The sequence below is a fragment of the Amphiura filiformis genome, chromosome 10, assembly GCF_039555335.1.
Source record: "Amphiura filiformis chromosome 10, Afil_fr2py, whole genome shotgun sequence".
Taxonomy (NCBI): domain Eukaryota; kingdom Metazoa; phylum Echinodermata; class Ophiuroidea; order Amphilepidida; family Amphiuridae; genus Amphiura; species Amphiura filiformis.
This window is the reverse complement of record NC_092637.1, coordinates 15,038,128-15,058,795: the sequence shown is the minus strand read 5'-3', so window position 1 is coordinate 15,058,795 and position 20,668 is coordinate 15,038,128. Positions and strand designations below refer to the sequence as shown.

Sequence of the window (20,668 nt, the reverse complement as noted above, 5' to 3'; positions counted from 1 at the left end):
TTTAGTGTGACATTTTTGATTTTTATAGGCCTTGAGTTCGCCTGCGAGCTTTTTACGGAATTGATTTTTTAGCGTCTCAAACTAATATAGTTTGCTAAAGAAAGATATTTCCCACCTATGTAAAGCACATCGTGTGGGTCTATATATTATAGTTTTGTCAGAATTTCCGTTTTTATTTTACCCTTTTTCCCTTCATGCTCTGAAAATGTCAAACTCGGTGCTTTTATCTCGTGCGCAACCAGCAGAAATAGTCGATATTTTCATTGTTGTCATCCAGGGCAATTTTCCATTGAAAAGCAAAGATCATGAAGATTGCCCGACTAGCGATTTGGTAGCCCAAATCCCCAATTGGTAAATGAGGTGAATTTTAAAATTTGCTCCCGTGATAGCCTGCAATTTCAATTTATATGCATTCCATGATTATGAAACCATTTTGTCTGTCTGTGTGTTTGTTTACCTAGGTTAGTCCGTATTAAGAGACGCACGCTTGAGGTTCATGAAAATCCACGGTCCAAACCTAGAAAAATTAGCGTGTTATTATAGGGATTTTAATCTTCTGTCCCTCCTATCTCCATGTGAATTTTGTATGACCTACCCCCCCCCATCGCGGGTTGCCATTTTCATTACACCCTTCAGACTTGTGTTCGGGTTTCTGTAGAGATTCATCAGTGTTCGTGTTTGTTTTTAATTTGACATGTAGGCCTATATAGGCCTAACCATATTTGTCATAATTAAGCGCTATACCTAAATGTATAGCTATGCTATATATTATTATGTAATATCATGTACATGTAGGCCTGGGTAGTGGGGGTGGGTAGTGGGGGTGTATGTAGGGAAACTTTGGTGTGGTAATCAACACACTTTAACCATGACTTTCAATGCAAGGCTTATTGTTGCCACAAATGTTTTTTTTTCCTTACGGTTATTCCTTACGGTTTTTATAAACTTCCATGTTTAACCTGGTATTGTTTTGGCTGCTTCATTAGGGCCTATGACTTTCGGTGGGTTTCCAAAAGCAGTTTCAAACAAACACAAACAAAAGGCACCATACCCAGTCACCTTCATGACAATTGAAACACTACGTCAAGTATTAACATCCAAGTTTTCTGTTTTAGGCAAGCAATTTTAAATAATTGCTTGAACAGGTTTTAATTTAAAAACAAAAACCTGTTTAAGTTAACAATGAAAATGAATGGTTCTTATAAGGCACAATCTCTGATGAGGAACTCAAAGCGCGTAAAGCACGAAATTTACAAACAAACATAAAAACAATCAATTTATAAAGATGTTTAAAAACAAAAACCTGTTTAAGTTAACAATGATAGAGAATAAATGATAGGATTTTGTCTTTTTGCCTATCAATATCGTGTCATAATGGATGGGCTGGCCAATATTTTGAGTAGTGGATGCCGGCGCAGCCGGTATCCACTACGATAAAAATATTGGCCAGCCCATCCATTATGACACGATATTGATAGGCAAAAGACAAAATCCTATCATTTATTCTCATTCTTATTCAGTTTTAATGTAATTTTTGCGAGAAAAACTGCCTTTTTTCAAAAAAAATAAAGTTACTATTGTGAGGACATCCCCGTTGTTTTAAATGAACGAAACCATCACGAACATCTAAGCCGCCGAATCGCGTTCTTAGTTCTCGCACGTGTATTACGCGAACGCATTATCGCGCGATCATTGAGGAGCAACAAGCGTGCCGCCGTTGCGTGGCGGCGCGCGCCCTGACTAATATCACTATCAACTATTGTGAGATATTATACACCTGAAAACCAATCAAATTACGTGAATTCTTTACCAGACGCACCCATTGAATAAGAATGAACGGTTCTTATAAGCCACAATCTCTGATGGTTCTTATGGTGGGTTCATAGTAAATCGGTGTGCATCGGCAGACGTCTGCCGACGTCGCTGGCGATGAACACAAACACCCAGCGATACCGTTGTGCTGCTCCATCGCCCAGCGATGATCGGTCGACGATGCGCGTACTGAGTTCGCACGGCGATGAGAGCGGCGATGAGCGGTGTGAAAAGACGCCATTTTGTTTGTCAGTCGCTTACTTGAAATCTCAGCTAATAAATCCAAAAAAAGTCAACAATTCTCAATGTTTATGACTTAAAACTTCGTACATATAAAGATTTGCGGACATGGACCATATTGTGTCTTCAGTGACTCTTAAATGGTACGAGATCTTTGAAAGGAAAGGATGCCAAATCACCGTAAACAACGCACACAATTTTCGTATTGGGCTGTCAATGTCATGACTGCAACTAGTGCAAGTGTACACGAAAATGTTCATGTTCATATTCACGTGGATTACATACTCCGTAGCACTGTCTTCGGTAAGGAATCCTGCCTTTCTGCCTCAGGAATGCATTCCAGTATAAAACCTGAACTTCTGATGTCACAAATGTTCGGTAAGTACAGTTTTAACACTTGCATGACTAGGCTAGGGCCCTAGCCTACATGGCCTAGCATGCCATGCATGATTATGCCGAGGCCTGTCAAAGAAAGATATGTAGGACACTGGTGCAATGAGGATTGTATGCTGATTTAAAACATAAAATATGAATTAACCGCTTCGCAGGGTTGGTGCGATCCATGCATTCAATGTATGCGTGCCCTAAAGCCAAAGGGCACCGCAGTTCGGAGAACGTTACTACAATACAAGCCCGTCAATCATCCCCGGGATTTTATCATGTCGAATCATATCATGGAATAGGGTCTAGTGTCGGGCATGATTTAATAAATACCGGTAATATTTATACGATATGCAACCGTGAAAATCTTCAATAGGACCTAGGACCGCATGACAGGCTACATCCATGACAACTGCTACGTCAATGACATATTTTTGGCTTCACGGTGAATAGGCCTGGCACAGTCATGACAGTGACAATAAATGCAAGTCTGGACTTGGAGTCTGGACCAGAGACAGCGGCAGCCTAGGCTAGGTCTATGCGGTCAGGCTACACTGGATGGGCTAATGGCTTCATCTGGACCCTTTTATCGTGCCCAAATTTAAATATTAATGCTATGCAGAAGCCTAGGCCAAGGGGTGACCAGGCTAGCACAGGTTGAGCTCTGTCTTTTATACCCTACTTCAAGTAGTTTATATTAAAATAGAGGGAGGCTTAGGGACTGATCGTTATTTACGGCAGGGGGGGGAATGGGTGTTTTGGCAAAAATATCGACAAAAAATTTCGCGTTCCCCCCTCGCGTCCGCTCAAAATTTTCGCGTTCCCCCTTGTTTTCCCCATTTTCTCCATTTAAAATTTAACAATCCCCCTCCTGGTACAACTAACAATTTCAGGTTCCCCCCTCAAGACCACAAAAAATTTCGTGTTCCCCTAAATTTACCCATTCCCCCCCCCTGCCATAAATAACGATCGCTCCCTTAGGCCTGCTATTTTATGCCAAATGACATGCTATAAAATGAAGGGAAAACAGAATATAAGGTAGAGTATTCTGAGTAGGCTTAGGCCATCTTAGATTTTTAAAGACTACCGGGTATTTTGTAACCAGTAATTTTGAAAAGATGTTTATATCGGCGCGGCTTGGTTGAAAAAATAATTATTCAAATCGTGTTTCTTTTCTTTTTACCAACTAGGTTATTGACGTGACTTGAAGTGAACTGGTAGAAACCTAACCATGTTTTTCAGATATGGAGTGAATGTGATCACATCTAGGGCCTACTAAGAGAACAAATAGAGTACCATTTTGTGTACCAACAGGAGAAAGGTACGGTTTGTAGTAAATAAATGTACAACTTTATTTGATAATTTAAAGGCATATAAATTATTCATATTTTGATTTTATGATGTCATGTGGTACAACCATAATATAACATGAAATAACAGATTCCACTAAAAAGTAAAAACATTATTATAATCCACATGACATGCCAAAACGATTTTTCGTACTATAGGCCTATATGTACTATGTTGTAGAGTCACTGTAAGGCCTAAAAACTGTTTGATTGGGGTAACATAAAAAACATTTTTTTTTTACTGTTAGGGAAGGTGGGGTTATGCCAATCAAACAATTTTTTAGGCCTAAGTCAAATGTAAAATAGGGCCTACATTAATTATTTGTACAAACATTAAAACTCACAATCTCCGAATATCTTGTCTTTAAGGCCGTATAAAATTAATGTTTTGGTTCTTGTCCCTCCTCAATTTCTGGGATTTGTCAGATTTTTTATAGCTTTTTCAAAATATTTTAGACTTTGGAACACTTTTGCTCAAACACTGTTGAGAAAAAAAATGTTCTAGAGCATTGTTTAATTTTTACATCCAGATTTAGTTTTAACATCCTAACAACCCATAAAATAGCCCTGTGTTGCAAGAGCTGTGAAGGCAAATATAATAAGGGGTGTCTGACATTTATATTAGTTTACTGTTGTACTGCAAGTATCACAATATTTCTTAAATTCTTTCATTATTAACAGATACAAAATGGCACCTGTACCTGAACTGGCCTACAGCAACAAGTTAACACTAGAGATGGATGATATGGCCTGGATATACTCTGCACCCCCCCCCCCCACTTCACCATTTCAGCTCACACTACTTGAAATCTCCTACTGGCGGTTCGATATCATACCATAGTGCATTGTAATGGTCAATGGACCTGACTTACGACATAGTTGCCATTGAAGATCAAGTCATGAAGAATGCACACTGAGTCGAGTGGTGTGTCCCCTTCCAATAAGGAACCCACCATTAAACTTTTTTTTTGTAAGTGGCCACTTGGCCAGGCCAGCTCGTCAGATTATTTTCATTTTTAGAAATATTAATGTACTTCAGACAAACAATTTGGCAGTCATTCCAGGGATAATACCAGTGCCAATGAAAAGAGTCGAGTAAAACTAAAAGATACATTCAGAATGGCCTTACTTTATGGTGGTGTTCCTCAAGGCAATGGCATTGGTCTTGTTTCATATTTTACGGTATTTTCATTGATCAATGATGCCATGGCTATTCCAAAATCCAAACCATAAAGTTTGGAAGTTTGTAGTTGATTTGTTGAGGGCCTATAATGGAACCATTATCATGCAAGCCTCAGTTCCTGGATGTATCTGCATCACTTGGACTAATGAAAACAAATGGAGGCTGTTTTAAAATTCTTAGGTTTCAATGTATATTTTTTAAGCTTTGATTTGTTTAGTTTTCCCCATGCATTTTAGCATAATTCAATTTTATATGTTGCTGGTCTGATGCTAAACGAAGTTTAGCTGTGTGTGTGCGGGGGTGGGGTGGAGGTGCAGAAAATGTTAACCTTTTGCCAAATAATGTTAACCCTGGCATCTTTTTTTTTATTTCCCCACATGTGATGCCCAAGGTTTTCCATTTATAAATTTGACATCGGTACAAATAAATAAAAACCAAGTCAAGATTTCCCCTAGGCCCTCAAGAACTGCAAAATTTTCCGGATTCCTTCAAATCCAAATAAAAATAAAACTGAACTGAACTGAACTGAAAATATAACACAGTCTGTTAAGGAGAGTCGGAGCGGTGTCTGCGCTAGCGGTGTTTGTGCTCGAATATTGAGAAAAATAAAGCCTGCACTCACGTACATGTAAAGTATGGGTTAAATATCTATCCTCATTGTAATGAGTTTTATTTTCCCACATGTGCATGGGGTTTTTTTCTGGAAGGGGAAATACATATGGAAATATAAATGACCAGGGGCTTTCTTAATTCATTTCCTATAAAATCAATGTTCATCAAGCACAAACGTTTTCGACAATATTGGCAAACGTATTGAAGGTTGTCAGAAAACGTTTAAATGTCAGGTTATATAAATATTCATAAAGGGTATGAAACGTTTTTATTACTTGCAAAACACTTACTGCAACGTATTCTAACATAATGTTATTTAAGTGTTGACGAAAAGTTTGGTAAATTGAAATAAAAAAAATATTTTACAATGACGTTTTGACAACATTTTAAAATTGTTGTTGTGTTTTCATATAACATTTTAAAACCGTTTACATGACCTGCATATAACCCGTTGACAAAACATTTTGAAAAAATATATTTTAAAATGACATTTTGACAACATTTTAAAATTGTTGTTGTATTTTCATATAACATTTTAAAAACGTTTTTATGAAACAACGACAACATCGCATCGAAAGGGCTCCCATACCCGTAAGCGAAATAAGGGACCGTTCACAAACACTTGTTAGAGGGGGCCTGATGCAAAAAGGGGGGCCATTAAAGGTTTTGACCCTCCTAAGGGGGAGGGCTCTGAAAATTTTCCCGGGAAAATTCAGTAGATATGCTTTTCTATTGGGTTGACCCATAATTTTCATGTCAAAAAAAAGGGGGGGCCTGAATTTTTTGAGATCTGAAAAAGGGGAGGGGCGCAAACTTTTCGTGATGATTTTGTTTGCATCAGGCCCCCCTGCCAAGTGTTTGTGAACGGTCCCTAAACAAGTGGTGTTAAAGGGGCATTTCGTGATCCACAGCCTCATCCCCCACTTTTCTAAAAAAAGTTGAGATTTTTATATCACTGGAAACCTCTGGCTACATAATGTTTATGTACAAAATATTTCTTGCAGATTAATTCGTTTAGCAAAGATATCGTGAAATTTGAATTTCGTTCTGGTGCACCAGAACGAAATTACAACGCATTGTCTATGGAGCAGTGTAATACACATAATCATGCATAACTCGCGAACGCAAAATCGGAAACAACTGAAATTTTGGGAATAGGTTTTTTTCGTGGATATCTAATGAAAAATGACATAAATAGAGGATGCTAGGATCACGAAATACTCCTTTAAATTATTCTCGTTTTATTACCACTACGTACATGTATGAATCTGCAATTCTAACATTTGGTTTGTTTTAATAACTGGTAAAAATAAACATAATATACATAAAATGCAATGTTTGTTTGTGTGTTTGATTGTCAGTTGCCTTTAGGGGTGGTGCAATGAATAATTGTGTACCCGGTGGTGAATTGTAGAGGAGGGGGCAAAAGGGAGGAGGGAAGATGTTTTGGAAAGCCAAAGGAGAGGCACAGATTTGTTGGCAAGCCAAAATTGGGGAGGGGCAGGCCCGGGGGGGGCAGGTAATTTTTGCCACAGATATTTTAAGCACTGTTTCGATATTACATCCTAAAGAGGGCGTGGAAACATATTGGGGAAAAGTTTTTTGTTGGATCAGTCCCAGCAAACACAAAAACATTTTCGACATCATTCGCAAAAGGTTATAAAAGGTTTGTCAGAAAACGTTTAAATATCGGGTTATATAAAGGGTATATTAAGAGTATAAAACGTTTTCATAACCTTAAAAATCATTTTTGATAATCTACTGCTCAGCAAACAAAAATGTTTTACAGAAAACGTTTAAATGTCGGGTTAACTAAAGGGTATAAAAACGTTTTAATAACATTCCAAAAACATTCTTGAAAACTTGATACAAAACATTCTAAACAGAATGTTATTTTGGGGATGAAAAAATATTTTGTAAAAAATGTTTGCCCAAAATATTTTCAATAACGTTTTAAAAACGTTTTCATGACCTTCATATAACCGACATTTAAATGTTATTAAAAGGTTTAAAAAAAAAAAACATTTTAAGAACATTTCTGTGTGCTGGGTTCAAATATTTTAACATAATGTTATTTTTAAAAGTATTGACACAATATTTGGCAAAAATGTTTGCAAAAATAGTTTATACAATAACATTTTTTGAAAACATTTAAAAATATTGTTGTAGTGTGTTTTCATACAAAACGTTTTAAAACGTTATCATGACCTTTATATAACCCGACATTTTAATGTTATTAAAACGTTTTTACCTAAACCAAAAGCCAAAATATAACTTACAATGTTTTTAAAACGTTTTTGTGTTTGCTGGGTAGGTTATTATTTGTGAAATGATTCAAAGGCAATTAACTTTTAAAAAAAAAAAAAAAAATGATTTGACTGATTTTCATTAACTAATGGATTATGATGATGGTCCAAAGGATCGAGTAAAGTAGTGATACCTTGGACAAACAACCCAAAAAAAAAAAAAAAACGGGATAATAAAATAAAACAACTGACAATTCAATTTCCGGGTCAATTTCATAATAGGCCTACAAATTTCACCCATTTATATAAATCAAGATTTCTTGCTATCTGGTCTCTATACAAAGTGATTTCACATCTTTATGTGTGTGTGCCAGTAGCGTATGGTGGGCAAAGGTCGAAAATTGTCAAAAAAGTAGGCCTACAATAAAAAGAGCATAAGCATCTTATGATCTTAATATCAGGGTACCAGCACCCCCACCGGGGGAAGACTTCTCACATGAGGGACGTTTCGCCCCTTTCTCCCTTCCTTGGCTGCGCCACTTGTAAGTGCTAACTCTACGGGAGTCAGTACCCTAGTTTTTCAATCGTTCTGAGTTGAAAGAAATATACCTCATTAATAATAAATCGGCCTATTTAGACCCATGCAATGTAATTCAGGTGTGCTTTTGTTTACAAACACAACGCGCCAGCTACACGTGCTTTTGTTTACAAAATACAACACACAACAGGTCAAAGGTTAAATAATTCGCGAATTTGATTGGTTATCGCCGCGTCGTCGCCGTGAAAAGTTGAACTTTTTTCAACTCGGCAAAGACGTCGCCGCGACGTCTGCCGATGGACAGCGATGCCAAATCTTATCGCTGTGACGTCACTCAAAGATAGTAGAACGACGTCGGCCGATGTCGGTAGACGTCTGCAGACGGAAAAAGACGTAGTATGAACCCACCATTATAAGGACAATCTATTTCTGGCGTTTAAATAACGAAAGTCTGGGGCGTTACGCCGGGGCGTTACGAAGGTTATTTCTTTGGAAGTGTGTTCCAAACAGTTTGCTTGATCATAAAACATACAGCGTAATATAATGTTTTGTAAAAGAAAGTTTTGTTTAAAATATTGCCCAATTGCATGTAAGCCTTCGGGCAAAGTTGTTTTGAGGAGAAGCAAATTTCAACACATTGGTCCGAATCACTCACGTGATGATGAAATATCCTCATCGTGCTATAAACATGATCAGTATAGGAGCGCTATTAGGCCTGGGAATTTCGTTGCTATATTGAAGTTCTGGCAACACTGTATCATGCCGGTATTCCTATCAAACCCAGGGATAGCGATCCACAATGCTAGTATTATTAGCCTTATATTTCACGCGTTGATTTTGAAAAATTTCAGCCGGTGAAAAAATGGTGAAATCAAAACGTAAATTCTGACAAAACTATGATATATCGCTCACGGTGATGTGCGTTAGAAAGTTGGGAAAAATCCTTCATTAGCGTACTATATTACTTTGAAAAGCTAAAAGGTTGATCCAAGAAAAGGCTCGCGGGCAGAGTTTAAGCCTATCAAAATCGAAAATCTTACACGAAATGACTGAATTTCACGCCTAAGTTTAACACTAGGATTTGAAAAAAAAAAGTATCAAGCACTACAATTTGACCTGACATTTACTGAAAAAATGAAAATGATTGCATTTCATTTGGCCGAGAAAATTAATTTTACATTGAAAAGGTGTAACTCAAAATTTAGCTCGTTTCAACACCAAATTCGATCGTTTGTATTGCCACATTAAATGACTGAGTGAGCCTTGCTAAACAAAAGAATCGGTTGTCGAGGCTGCTAACTGGAGGTATTGTTGGTCGAAGCAGCCAAAAAAAATCGATTTTCATTTTCTAAATCAAAATATTATTATTGAAAAATAACACTTTCATGTTTTGCAATTTAATTCTACAAAATCATATACTTTGAAAACGTGCTTGACTTATTCCTGTGAATGAGTTATACGTTTTACAAAAGTGTTGTTATTGTTTCAGCCCTCTTTACAATATAACTCAAGAACCACAGGACCTACAAAAGTAGGCCTATATCAGTGATATTTGAATTCTTTAACACCGTCGCTATGAAAATCACAGCATCTTGCGAATGGTAGTGAGCTTTGGCAAAAATTGCATTGATCATTTCATAGCGAGTGTGTAGAAGAATTTAAATATCACAGATATACTTTTGTAGGTCCTGTGATTCTTGAGTTATGTTGTAGGAGGGCTGAAACACCTGCAACACTTACATAAACGTACATAACTCATTAACAAAAATAAATCAAGCAAGGTTTGAAAGTATATGGTTTGTAGAATGAACTTTTACAAAACATCAAAGTGTTATTTTTCAATAATACATTGTCTACTCTTAATTCTTTTACACAACAGGTGGAGACAAACAGTGCAGCAGCTCGTCTCATTCTCATCGTTGGGCAGATTTTAGGTTGCATTACGCTCTTATTCATAGGCCCATCGCAGACGCTTCATCTGCCAGAGTAAGTGTCTTTTGAATAATAGCTGCCCCATAGACATTTGCAATTTCTGCATTCTGTATAGTGTGTCTATCAAACAAAATACGACACCTGGCAGCTATTACAGTTTGGGGCTAATTGCACTACTCCCCATTCCAGAAAAATACAGCTCTAATTTTTTGGTATTAAAAAAATATTATCAAGTTCTGCCAAATGAAACATAGCTCAATCCTAAGCATTCATTTAGTCCTAACTGAAGTTCAGTTTCTTGAAAAAAGATTGAAAAACATGCATTTTCGGCATGTTTTCTGACAATCGAGTCACAAAAATCACAAACTTGGAACAAGTCTAAGCATTCAAAATCTTGAGTATGCCAAAATTTTGCTTAATTTTCACTTTGTTGTGTTACTTTAACTAAATGGTTGGTTTGAATAAAACATGTCTTTTTCAAAATTTTGAATGCATAAACTGAAATTAGTCTTTGGGCTTGATTGTAACTACATACGAAAAACAGCAAAAATTTGCTAAATATTAAAATTTGACTTCTATTGTTAGGACTCACTAAAGGATTAGGATTTAGCTATGTTTCATTTGGCAAAACAGGATAATATTTTTTTTTTATTAAAAAAAATTAGTTCTGTATTTTTCTGGAATAGGGAGTAGTCGCTAACCCCTCGATTTTCCTGTTTCGGAAGCGTGTTTTTCTATTTGCTTGTTTGCGATATTTCCAGTTGATTTTTTTTTCTTGACGACTATTAATAGCCAGGCTCCAAATGCGCCAGGTTTGAAATTGTGATACAGACACAAATAAGAAGATGTAAAAATAACAATGTTTTTGGCATTCTTTAAGTCTTTACTTCTTTAAGTCTGTCGTAATTAGACATTAATGAAAGGCACGAGTGGCTGAATATTGGATTGAAATGTTTCCAATCAATAATTAAAGGACATATTCTTGTATTCCTTTTTCCAGCAAATTAGCCCTGGTCTGCATTGGTTTAGCTTTAGAGGGAATCGTTAAGTCATGTGTCATTGTACCGTCACTTGTTGACGTCACGGTTACAGCAAGGTAGGTGATGAATGAAATTAACTTACATAAAATACAAAAAAGTAAACAACATGAATATTGATAAGAACACTAAATGAGTAAATATCACCGACTTCGGTGCGTACAATATCGTATGATATATATAAAAATCAGAGACATTAATTCTCAAATGCATTGCACTTTGTTTCAAAAAGGTGGTCTGGCTTGCCGGATAATTTTGCCACACAGAGCATTATTGCAGGGCTATTTTGGGGAGCCTTCTCATTTGGGTAAGTTATTTTCCCTCTTTATTTTCGTTTAAGACCTTTAGTTACGAGGCGGAGTGGCTGTATTATGTAGTCATCATGAGTAAAACACATTGTCGTATACTGGCAATGTGACGTATTCCATTTGTCTGAAGGGACAGTTGGGAGTTTATATTAGGTCAGGATTGTGGGTTAAGCAATTAGCATTGGTTTACATTCTACAGATCAGTAGTCCGAAGGGCCGTTAGTCCAAAAACCTAATCTTAACCCTAAACTTTATTCTAACCATAAGCTAACCCCTAATTCTAACCATAAACCTATCCTTATAATCCTAAGCATATAGCCTTCACTCTGACACTTACCTTAACCTTACCTATCCTTATCCCTACAATAACCCTAGTCCCTAGCCATAATGCGGCCCATACACGATCAATTTGATTGATCAATATTGGGGACCCTAGATACAGGATTTGATACAAAATAATATTTCTCTTCAATATTATTGAACAGATCTAAATCTAGTTTGATTTTATTGACGGCTGGACAAAAAATCACTATTGATGTTCGTGTGTATGGTGCACAATGGCAGATTTTGTATCCACTCTTGTATCTATAAGGTCTTTAAAAAAAAAAGCGCAGTAATTTATAGTACGCTACGCACATGCACAACGCCTAGACGTTGAGCACACTTTACAGGTTGTCGCTGACCAATACGGCCCACATCATTCAATATTAGGGAACAAACCAAAAGATCGATGACGTCCTATAAACGTTATTAGTTTCGTTTCTCAGCCGACCCCTTCCCTCCCTGCCAGAAACGTAATAATGAAATGTTGAAAATTTTGACATAATAATAATAATGACACATTCTTCAGACCGATGTTTTTGTACAAACGTAATCGAGTATTTTTATCCCCTCCCCCCTAAATATAAACGAAACTAGTTTCGTTTATAGGACATCATCGATCTTTTGGTTTGTTCCCCAAACCGTCTTTGATATCGATCAATCAAATTGATCGTGTATAGGCCGCATTATGCTAACCCTAACCTTAACTCTAACTCTAATCCTCTTGCGATTTTGTAGTTCATAGCAGAAGTGAGCTTTTGCAAAAATTGTATAGATCATTTCATAGCGAGTGTGTAGAACCAATTCAAATATCACAGATATACTTGTGTAGGTCCTGTGGTTTGAACAACAATACCTTTGTAAAACGTATATAACCCATTAACAACAATAAATTAAGTTTTCAAAGTAGGCCTATATGATTTGTAGAATGAACTTTTGCAAAAGTGTTATCTTTTCATAATACTGATTTAGATAATGAAAATATTTTTGGCTGCTTCGACCAACAATACCTTATCTACCCTCAAGAAATTGAATACCTGAGTGGAAGAAGGGCCCAACTCCAATTTTTTACAAAAATGAGTTATACCCAGCATTTTATTGCCAACAGACTGTTCTTCCTTGTGTGTGAAAAATGAGCCAAAATCCACTCTCTAAATAGTCTTCCATGTACACTTAATCATGGTTTTCATGGAAGAAAGGCCCAACTCCATGGAGTTGTGACCTTCTTCCACAAATATTGGGTTAACGTGGAATTTGTTCATCCATGAAAACTGTTTTTCACTGCAATAAACTTTCTTGCTAACATATCCATGTGCAACTAATGGATAATTATCAAATTTCTGTAGCTATAACACATCTGCTTACGGATCTGGCACTTACAGTATATTAATGGAAGAAGGGCCCAACTCCAGCTTGTATTAAGACATGTACCGTTGCCATGGAAACATCATATATAATTTCAAATGTATGTAATACTGTATATTCATGTATTAAAGGTCCCCTGAAGATGACAACATTCTGTCTATAAAACTTTTCCAAATATTAAGTTTTTTCTTAATATCTCAAAAAACAGTTTTGATGGAGTTGGGCCCTTCTTCCACTCAGGTATTTAATTGCAACATCACATTTTAATGAATGTCTTCCAACACAAGCAGTCTATATTTTAATAAACTTTAATATTTTTATTTTCAGAACCTTCCTAGGGCCGCTCATAGGTGGTGCCCTTATACATCAATTTGGTTTTAGCGGAGCATGTAATGTCGGTGCTGTTGTTTTTCTTATAATGGGTGCTATACTTTCCATTTACTTGGCTTGGGAATATCGTTGTGGAAGAGGGTGAGTTTCGTGTATATTTATGTCGTTGTAATCCCACATACTGCAGAATAGCGGATAACTAGACACCGTCCTTGTCGTCACACCTTCGTAAATGTATTACATTAACCATATACATCATCGTCAGCTGCTACGCTAATTGCCTAAGTCATTTTTTGTAATTTTGAGAACAAAGAACAAAATGTGGTTCAAGTATGCATCAGTTACGTAACAACCATACTTATTTCGGATTATTCCGTCTCATTTATATCATTATCATTTGTTCTTGTGCAAATATTGGTGAATAAATAGGTTTAAATGCAGGTTTGTACCATATTTCGTACTTTGTTCTCAAAATTACAAACAATGACTTAGGCAATTAGCGTAGCAGACTGATGGCGATATAATACGAATTCTATACAACAAAATTATAAATAACGGAGATATCGATCCCGGATGTTGATATCAGCTATGCTATGTTTATTAACCCCATGAGAACTACCTGCCGATTGGCCAAAACGATTATTGTGTCCAATTTTGAACCAATCAAGGAGGGTATTAATAAGATCATCTGCAAATGCAAGTTTGACCATAAATAGTTTTAAGCCCATTCATAATTGGCAATTGAAATGAGCATTTCAAGTTATCAACCAATCAGAAATGCTGTTAGCCCAGTAGTGACCAGGGCGTTAACACATCAAAAAATAAAAGTTATCACTAGTCTGAGGGGTCGTATAACTTTAATTATGATTAGAGTTAAATAAAAGCAATACAAGTGATGTGAACTTTAGGTGCAAACTATTTTTGCTTCAACTTCAAGTAAGAGGGTATTAAGTTTTAAACTCCGCTACCTTTAAGCAAATAGAGGTCAAAGGTCACACAAGGGGATTAAAATTATTTTGAAATACTTTAATCAAGTTATAACATATCACATAATGTTCCTCTGGTTCTGAGGATAAAAACGTCAATAGTCCTGTCTCTAGGATGCCCAATTAATGAAAAAATATAGGTCAAAATAAGTCAAAGGATATTATGTACATTGGTCAAATTTTCCAAATTGAATAAAAATAATCAAAAGTTAATACAAGAAAGGTACAATTTGCTCTTTTCTGAGAAGCCATCTTAGAATCATAGGCCCAAGTTCAACAACCCTATATCCTCCGTAAACAAGATGCATCAGTAGGAGATAATATTAGATAGATTAATGTATGACAAATCCAATAAATATTTACCACTGACTTGAGCTTTCGCCATCAGGCTGATGGCTTGATCACAAGTGATCTGGTCCAAATCAGTGGTAAATATTTATTGGATTTGTCATACATTAATCTATCTAATAAAAACCCTATATCCTATAGAGTACCGTATGTAACCTCGTGACCTTGGCAGTTCATAGGTTATATCATGATATCTAGACTCCGTCGATATGGCAAACTATACATTTTATGTTTCCTTGTGTCAAGACGGACAATTTGAGGCAATGTTCATTGCAATTAAAGAATTTTGAAATTTTTCCCATGTACAATAATTTTGTTTTTAATCTTTGACCTATTTGACCTATATCTCATTGATTAGTATTCTAGAGATATGACTATTCACACCTATATGGCCATTTGATGGGAATCTCTCTATAGATAGTATAGTTAGAGAATAAAGGTATTGTTTTCAACCACTGTCGTGCATCTATCGTCTCATATAACACGGGTGACACAATTATTTTGAGTAACGTCAAAAATAATGATGTTGTGCATGTGTTATTTGAGACGATAGATGCACAACAGCAGCTAAAACAATACCTTTATTCTCATTCTTAAACACTTCAATTCAAATAGATATATTAATCATAATTATTGAAAATGTGTACCAAATTTTAATTAAATTAAATCCAACATTTTACAAGTATAATTACCTAGGGCTTAGAATCGATTAGTCCCGTTGTTATGCACCTCCGATTGGTTCAAATAGCGTGTACGAGTATGGCGACCACGCGCACGCACTAAAGTTTGTGATATCGTGTCATAATTATCACACGACTAAGAACCAATACGTTTGCAGGACCTTTCTTAATTGTTTAAGAATTTACTTTAATGTATCCTACCTGACCACTCTGGTGCTAAACACTTCAAACAACGAGTAACTTTTTTTTTTATCACCGTGGTCATTTTCAGGCGGCGGGAAGCTTACAGACTCTTTGCAATATCTGGATCTGATGAACTCAATGATGAGGTGCCATTAGTAGCAACAAAGTGATTTGGACTTGTGGACATGGTGGAAGAGACTGTCATTAATAAAGTGATATATATGCATTATTAACGGTGTGACACACGGATTTTGTTTCTGGGGAGAGACAAACAAGACATGCCGTTTAGGGGTATAGGGAAAATTAGAAATTTGCCAAACATTTGGTATTATCCTATGATTATAATTGAATACAGAATTAAAAAGACTAGTCTGCGTCTGCGTCTGACGTCACTGTCAACAAAATTCCATACGACCCTTCATTGGTCAAAAGGACAATTCATCTGGTGCCGATCGGACTAAAGGAATTGCAGAAAATGACGAAAAAATACGTACTTTTACAAGGCAAAAAGCAACTTTTCTAGGCATTGTTGACATGGTACCTTAAGGAAAGAAAATTTCCTCATGTAAAGACCTAACTTTTGAGACGGTTTGTATATTTGAAGGTGAAAAAATAACCATAAAGCACCCTCTTTTACCACCGCTTTCAGGAACTCATTGTTTGTCTCAAACTAGTCTTTATAATTCTATCTTTGATAATAGTGTGTCTCGTCCAAAGATATTGGAATAGTATCAAGTTTAAAGTAACGCCAGATTATCAATGGCAGATTCGAATCAGTGCGTTTACGTTGCGTTGTCAGCGTACGGACAAATTGCACTTATGCGTGTGTCTTCGCCCCGTGCAGGATTAGGTTAGCGCGCAATTCGAATCTTCCACTTTAATACAGAATAAACGATAGGAAGTTTTGTTTTTACTGTCCTCTACCGTGTGATACACGGGCAGGTCCAATATTTTGAGTAGTAGATATCGACGCATACTCTACTACATTTTGATCAGCTCGTAATCGGCGGGCCTTATAACATCGCGGATTAATATCTATATATTTTATTTGGAGAATTGTCATAATGACATCTCGCCAGAAGTATTACAAATTATTAATAGAAGTTGTCTCTTTTGTTGAACACTGTTTAACACACAAAATATAGACCAGGCAGATCAACTACATCACTCTTAACGTGGATCTACTTTTCAGCTTAGTGATAAAAAGCCTAATTCCCGCCGATTACGAGCTGATCAAAGTTTATCTTTCAAACTTGTGATGCCTGCAGTCCCGTGGACGCAGTTACCATAGTTGGCTAATTGTAGCTACTATGATTTATACCTATTTGGAAAGACCTTTCGTACAGCCTGATTTGGTGCAGTTTATGGCGTAAACATGACGTCTGGTTCTGATTGACTAATTGAATCACGCGATCTGTCGGAAAAGTGCGAAAGGTCTTTGCAAAATAGTCATATTGTAAGAAAAACACCTAATTTGCTTAACTTGTTAACCCGAAAGCCGTGTATTAAAGACAAAATAAGACATGAATCTGTAATTTATCTACTTAAGTAGAGAAATTAGGTACATGTGTTTCAGCGGGGCTTCAATTTTGTCAATCATGCTGTTTCCTTGTTTTGTTGTTGTTCAGAAATACCTAATGACAATTCTAATGACTTATCCTTCACTAAGTAATTTATATACAATTGTATTTATTTATTTACACTTTCGCTGGGATCATTGAATTAAGCGGGACTTTAAGTACGCCTATATAGGGTGGAAATAAGTCCACTTTTTAAAAAAAAAAAAAAAATGTATTTAACCTTGATCGGAGAGCAACGTTTGCATAGTATTTTTTGTGGGACATGGGAGCACATCAGGCACATCAGACACATCAAAATGAATTCTGAATACGAAGAATGTCCTTCTGATATCAAATAATTTTGATAATGATATTCGCTATTTAATACAAATTTTATGGAAATTTATATTGCTATGTCATTTAACAGTTCTCGAAGTAAACTTTATATCTCTGATATGTACTTAAAGTGTACGTAGCTGGGAGAACCTTTCGTATTGTAGATATATATTTTTCACAAAAAGACCTCTGAAGTTTTTAGTTTAGCTACAAATACCTTTTAAAGTACATATCATTAGATTGATCAAGATTGCATCGAGGACTATTAATTTCAAAATATTTTTTTAAAAATCGATTTTTAATAATTTGCCATAAAATTTGTATTATAACGCGAATTTCAAAAAAATAAAAATTATTTGATATCAGAAGGAAATTCCTCGTATTCATAATGCAATTTGGTGTGGCTGATATGCTCTCAGGTGCCATAAAAATACTATGCATATACCACTCTCTGATTCCTTAGGTATATTTTACATTCATCCAAATATTTTGTTGGATTAATTATATTACTATAATTATAGAAAGGGCCGATCGCGTAAATGTTACGCGACAAATTTAATTTCGCATGGCTGCTGGTTTCTAAAGCCGAATTTTATACTTGATCGCTGACCGATAGCGATTATTTTTTTAGCCAATGAGATAGAGCGCTTGTTGTTGAATTGAAGGGTAAATTCAGCTGAAACGGAGAGGCAAATGCGATTTTCAGTTTTTGAGCTGTCTATTGGCAAATGCAGAAATGTGAAAATATTACAGTTTGTTAAATTTATATCAGAAAGGAGTCACGATGCTCACGTTTATGTTGAAATGTAACAATGGTCGGAGGACAGCGCAAGGTATAATTTATGGGAATATCTTGATTTTGATTTGCAGTCCGAGCCGTCCGTTACCGAGATGTGATGAATTTCGGTGGCGAAATTACCATGGATTTGCTTAGGACGTGTAGGAATTAACTACTTACTTCTGTTCAGTGGCGGCGCCCGGAATTTTTTCGGTGGCATAGGGGGGAGACAAAGTGAATTTCGGGGGCATAATTGGCAAATTTTGTGCAAAAATGCCGCAAAAAGTGGAAATTTACGTAATTTGGGATTTTTTTGCCTTACTGGGGGTGGGGGTGGGGCAAGAAATAATATCCCCCCGTAGCGCCGCCACTGCTTCTGTTAATGTTTGTACAGAGATTGTATAAGATATATGTAAATAATTGTGTCAGGAACAAATTAAGGTATTAATAAGGTATTCTGATGTATGGGAAAATATATGTGTCTTTCTGATGATTATAGTCTACACTCAAGCAGGGACAACAGCTCACGGTTGTTTGATGTGTTCATTTACAAAACTTTATATATAATTATGTTTAATTCTACATCTGGACAATACCAACACCTATCATAATAATAATATCTTTATTTATTCACGGTAAAACATGTTCAATATAAAAGTCATTGTTCTTCCACATGTCCGTGGCATATAAACATCAAAGTAACAGAATTATAAATTAGAACGTACAATTATTAAAACATTATTCAAACAATAGTCAGTATATTACAAAATTATGAAAGCATAAGAACATATAATATTTTTAAAATTTTTAAAACCCAGTAAAACTCATTTCAGTATGACATCAAAATCTAAGAAAACAGGCAAGAAGATAAATATAATCACCAGAATAAAATAAAATAATATCACACTAATATAAACATATTTTGGTTATTTTAACACACAGTTTCTTTATCAACTTATTTATTTATTTGTGTGTGTGGGGGGTGTGTGTGTGATAATTTTATTCTATAAACTGTATATTTGTGTTCAAATTGAGGGCGCCATTTACATATATTTTAAATTACTTTAATTAATCCAAATAATATAAGTTACTCCTTACATTTCATGATAAAATGATTTTTGAAAATTTCCTTGCTATTTGTTACTCTTTTTTTTCTGGTGTTTTAATGCCACTATACCAGTGTTTACACCTTGCAATTATGAAAACACGATTTAATATAAAATATAAATAGCGCCATCAGTGTTCACTTTTTCTTTAAAATGACGTAGTTTTACATGCCATCAAATAACCGTGAGCTGATGACATAACGACACTCTGTACAAAAAACCCATAGAAAGGAGGACACAAAATGGCCGCACTTCTGATCGGCTAAAATCAGACTCACACCATAGTGGACCAGGACATAGCTATGGTCATGGGCATCAATCCGTCCCCCCCCCTTACCAACTTTTTTTTTGTTCTTTTCAGCCACTTTTAAACAATTGAATACATGAATTCAAAACCCACCCAAGGCCATGGGAAGTGATGTTGAGGGGAAAAAACCTGTGTATCATTTTAATTCCTTCAGTTAGATTTAGCTGGTCAATATGGCAAGTTTTACGTGCAAATGAGTGGGTTAAACTGTATTAGGTATGACGATTAACATTTCAGGGTCTTCGTGGGGGTTCATTTTAAATGTTGGACTTGGGTGTTTTTTTTAATCATATATAAAGACAACAATGTTGGAATGAGATTACCACTAGGAAGATAATACAAAATAAAGCACACAGGTATGTATAATGTTGATAAGCATACTGCCATGTAATATAAACCACACACTTTCCTTGTTTAATCCTTTTTTTTCTTCAAAAGTCACTCTCCAGCAATGAATGTTTTACAAGTGGACTTCAATGTGTTACAAGACTCAAATCTGGACTTGGGTGGTTCTTTCATACATGCTATTTCTTCACATGCTCAATAGACACAGATGATGAATTTGAGTTGTTCTTTCATACATATAACAGGCCTATGTATAGCAATTTCCCATGCTTAACTCAATTTGGCCAAAGAATGGACTTGGGTGGGTTTTGTATTCGTATATTCAATTTTGGCCAGTTGCAACCCCCCCCCACACACACACACGCACACACACCCACACACATTTC

The 20,668-nt window shown here is 35.9% G+C and overlaps 1 protein-coding gene across 1 annotated transcript in view; it reads left to right on the top strand.

The window, feature by feature from the left end:
- LOC140162551 (MFS-type transporter SLC18B1-like) overlaps positions 1–17,438 on the top strand; it is a 41,864-nt gene extending 24,426 nt beyond the window's left edge. The window contains exons 9-13 of the mRNA XM_072185807.1: positions 10,241–10,347; positions 11,294–11,389; positions 11,563–11,637; positions 13,652–13,795; positions 15,940–17,438. Of these exons, the coding sequence (XP_072041908.1) occupies positions 10,241–10,347; positions 11,294–11,389; positions 11,563–11,637; positions 13,652–13,795; positions 15,940–16,021 (504 nt within the window). The 3' untranslated portion in view covers positions 16,022–17,438. The remainder of the gene's footprint in view (positions 1–10,240; positions 10,348–11,293; positions 11,390–11,562; positions 11,638–13,651; positions 13,796–15,939) is intronic.
- Positions 17,439–20,668: the final 3,230 nt, after the last annotated feature.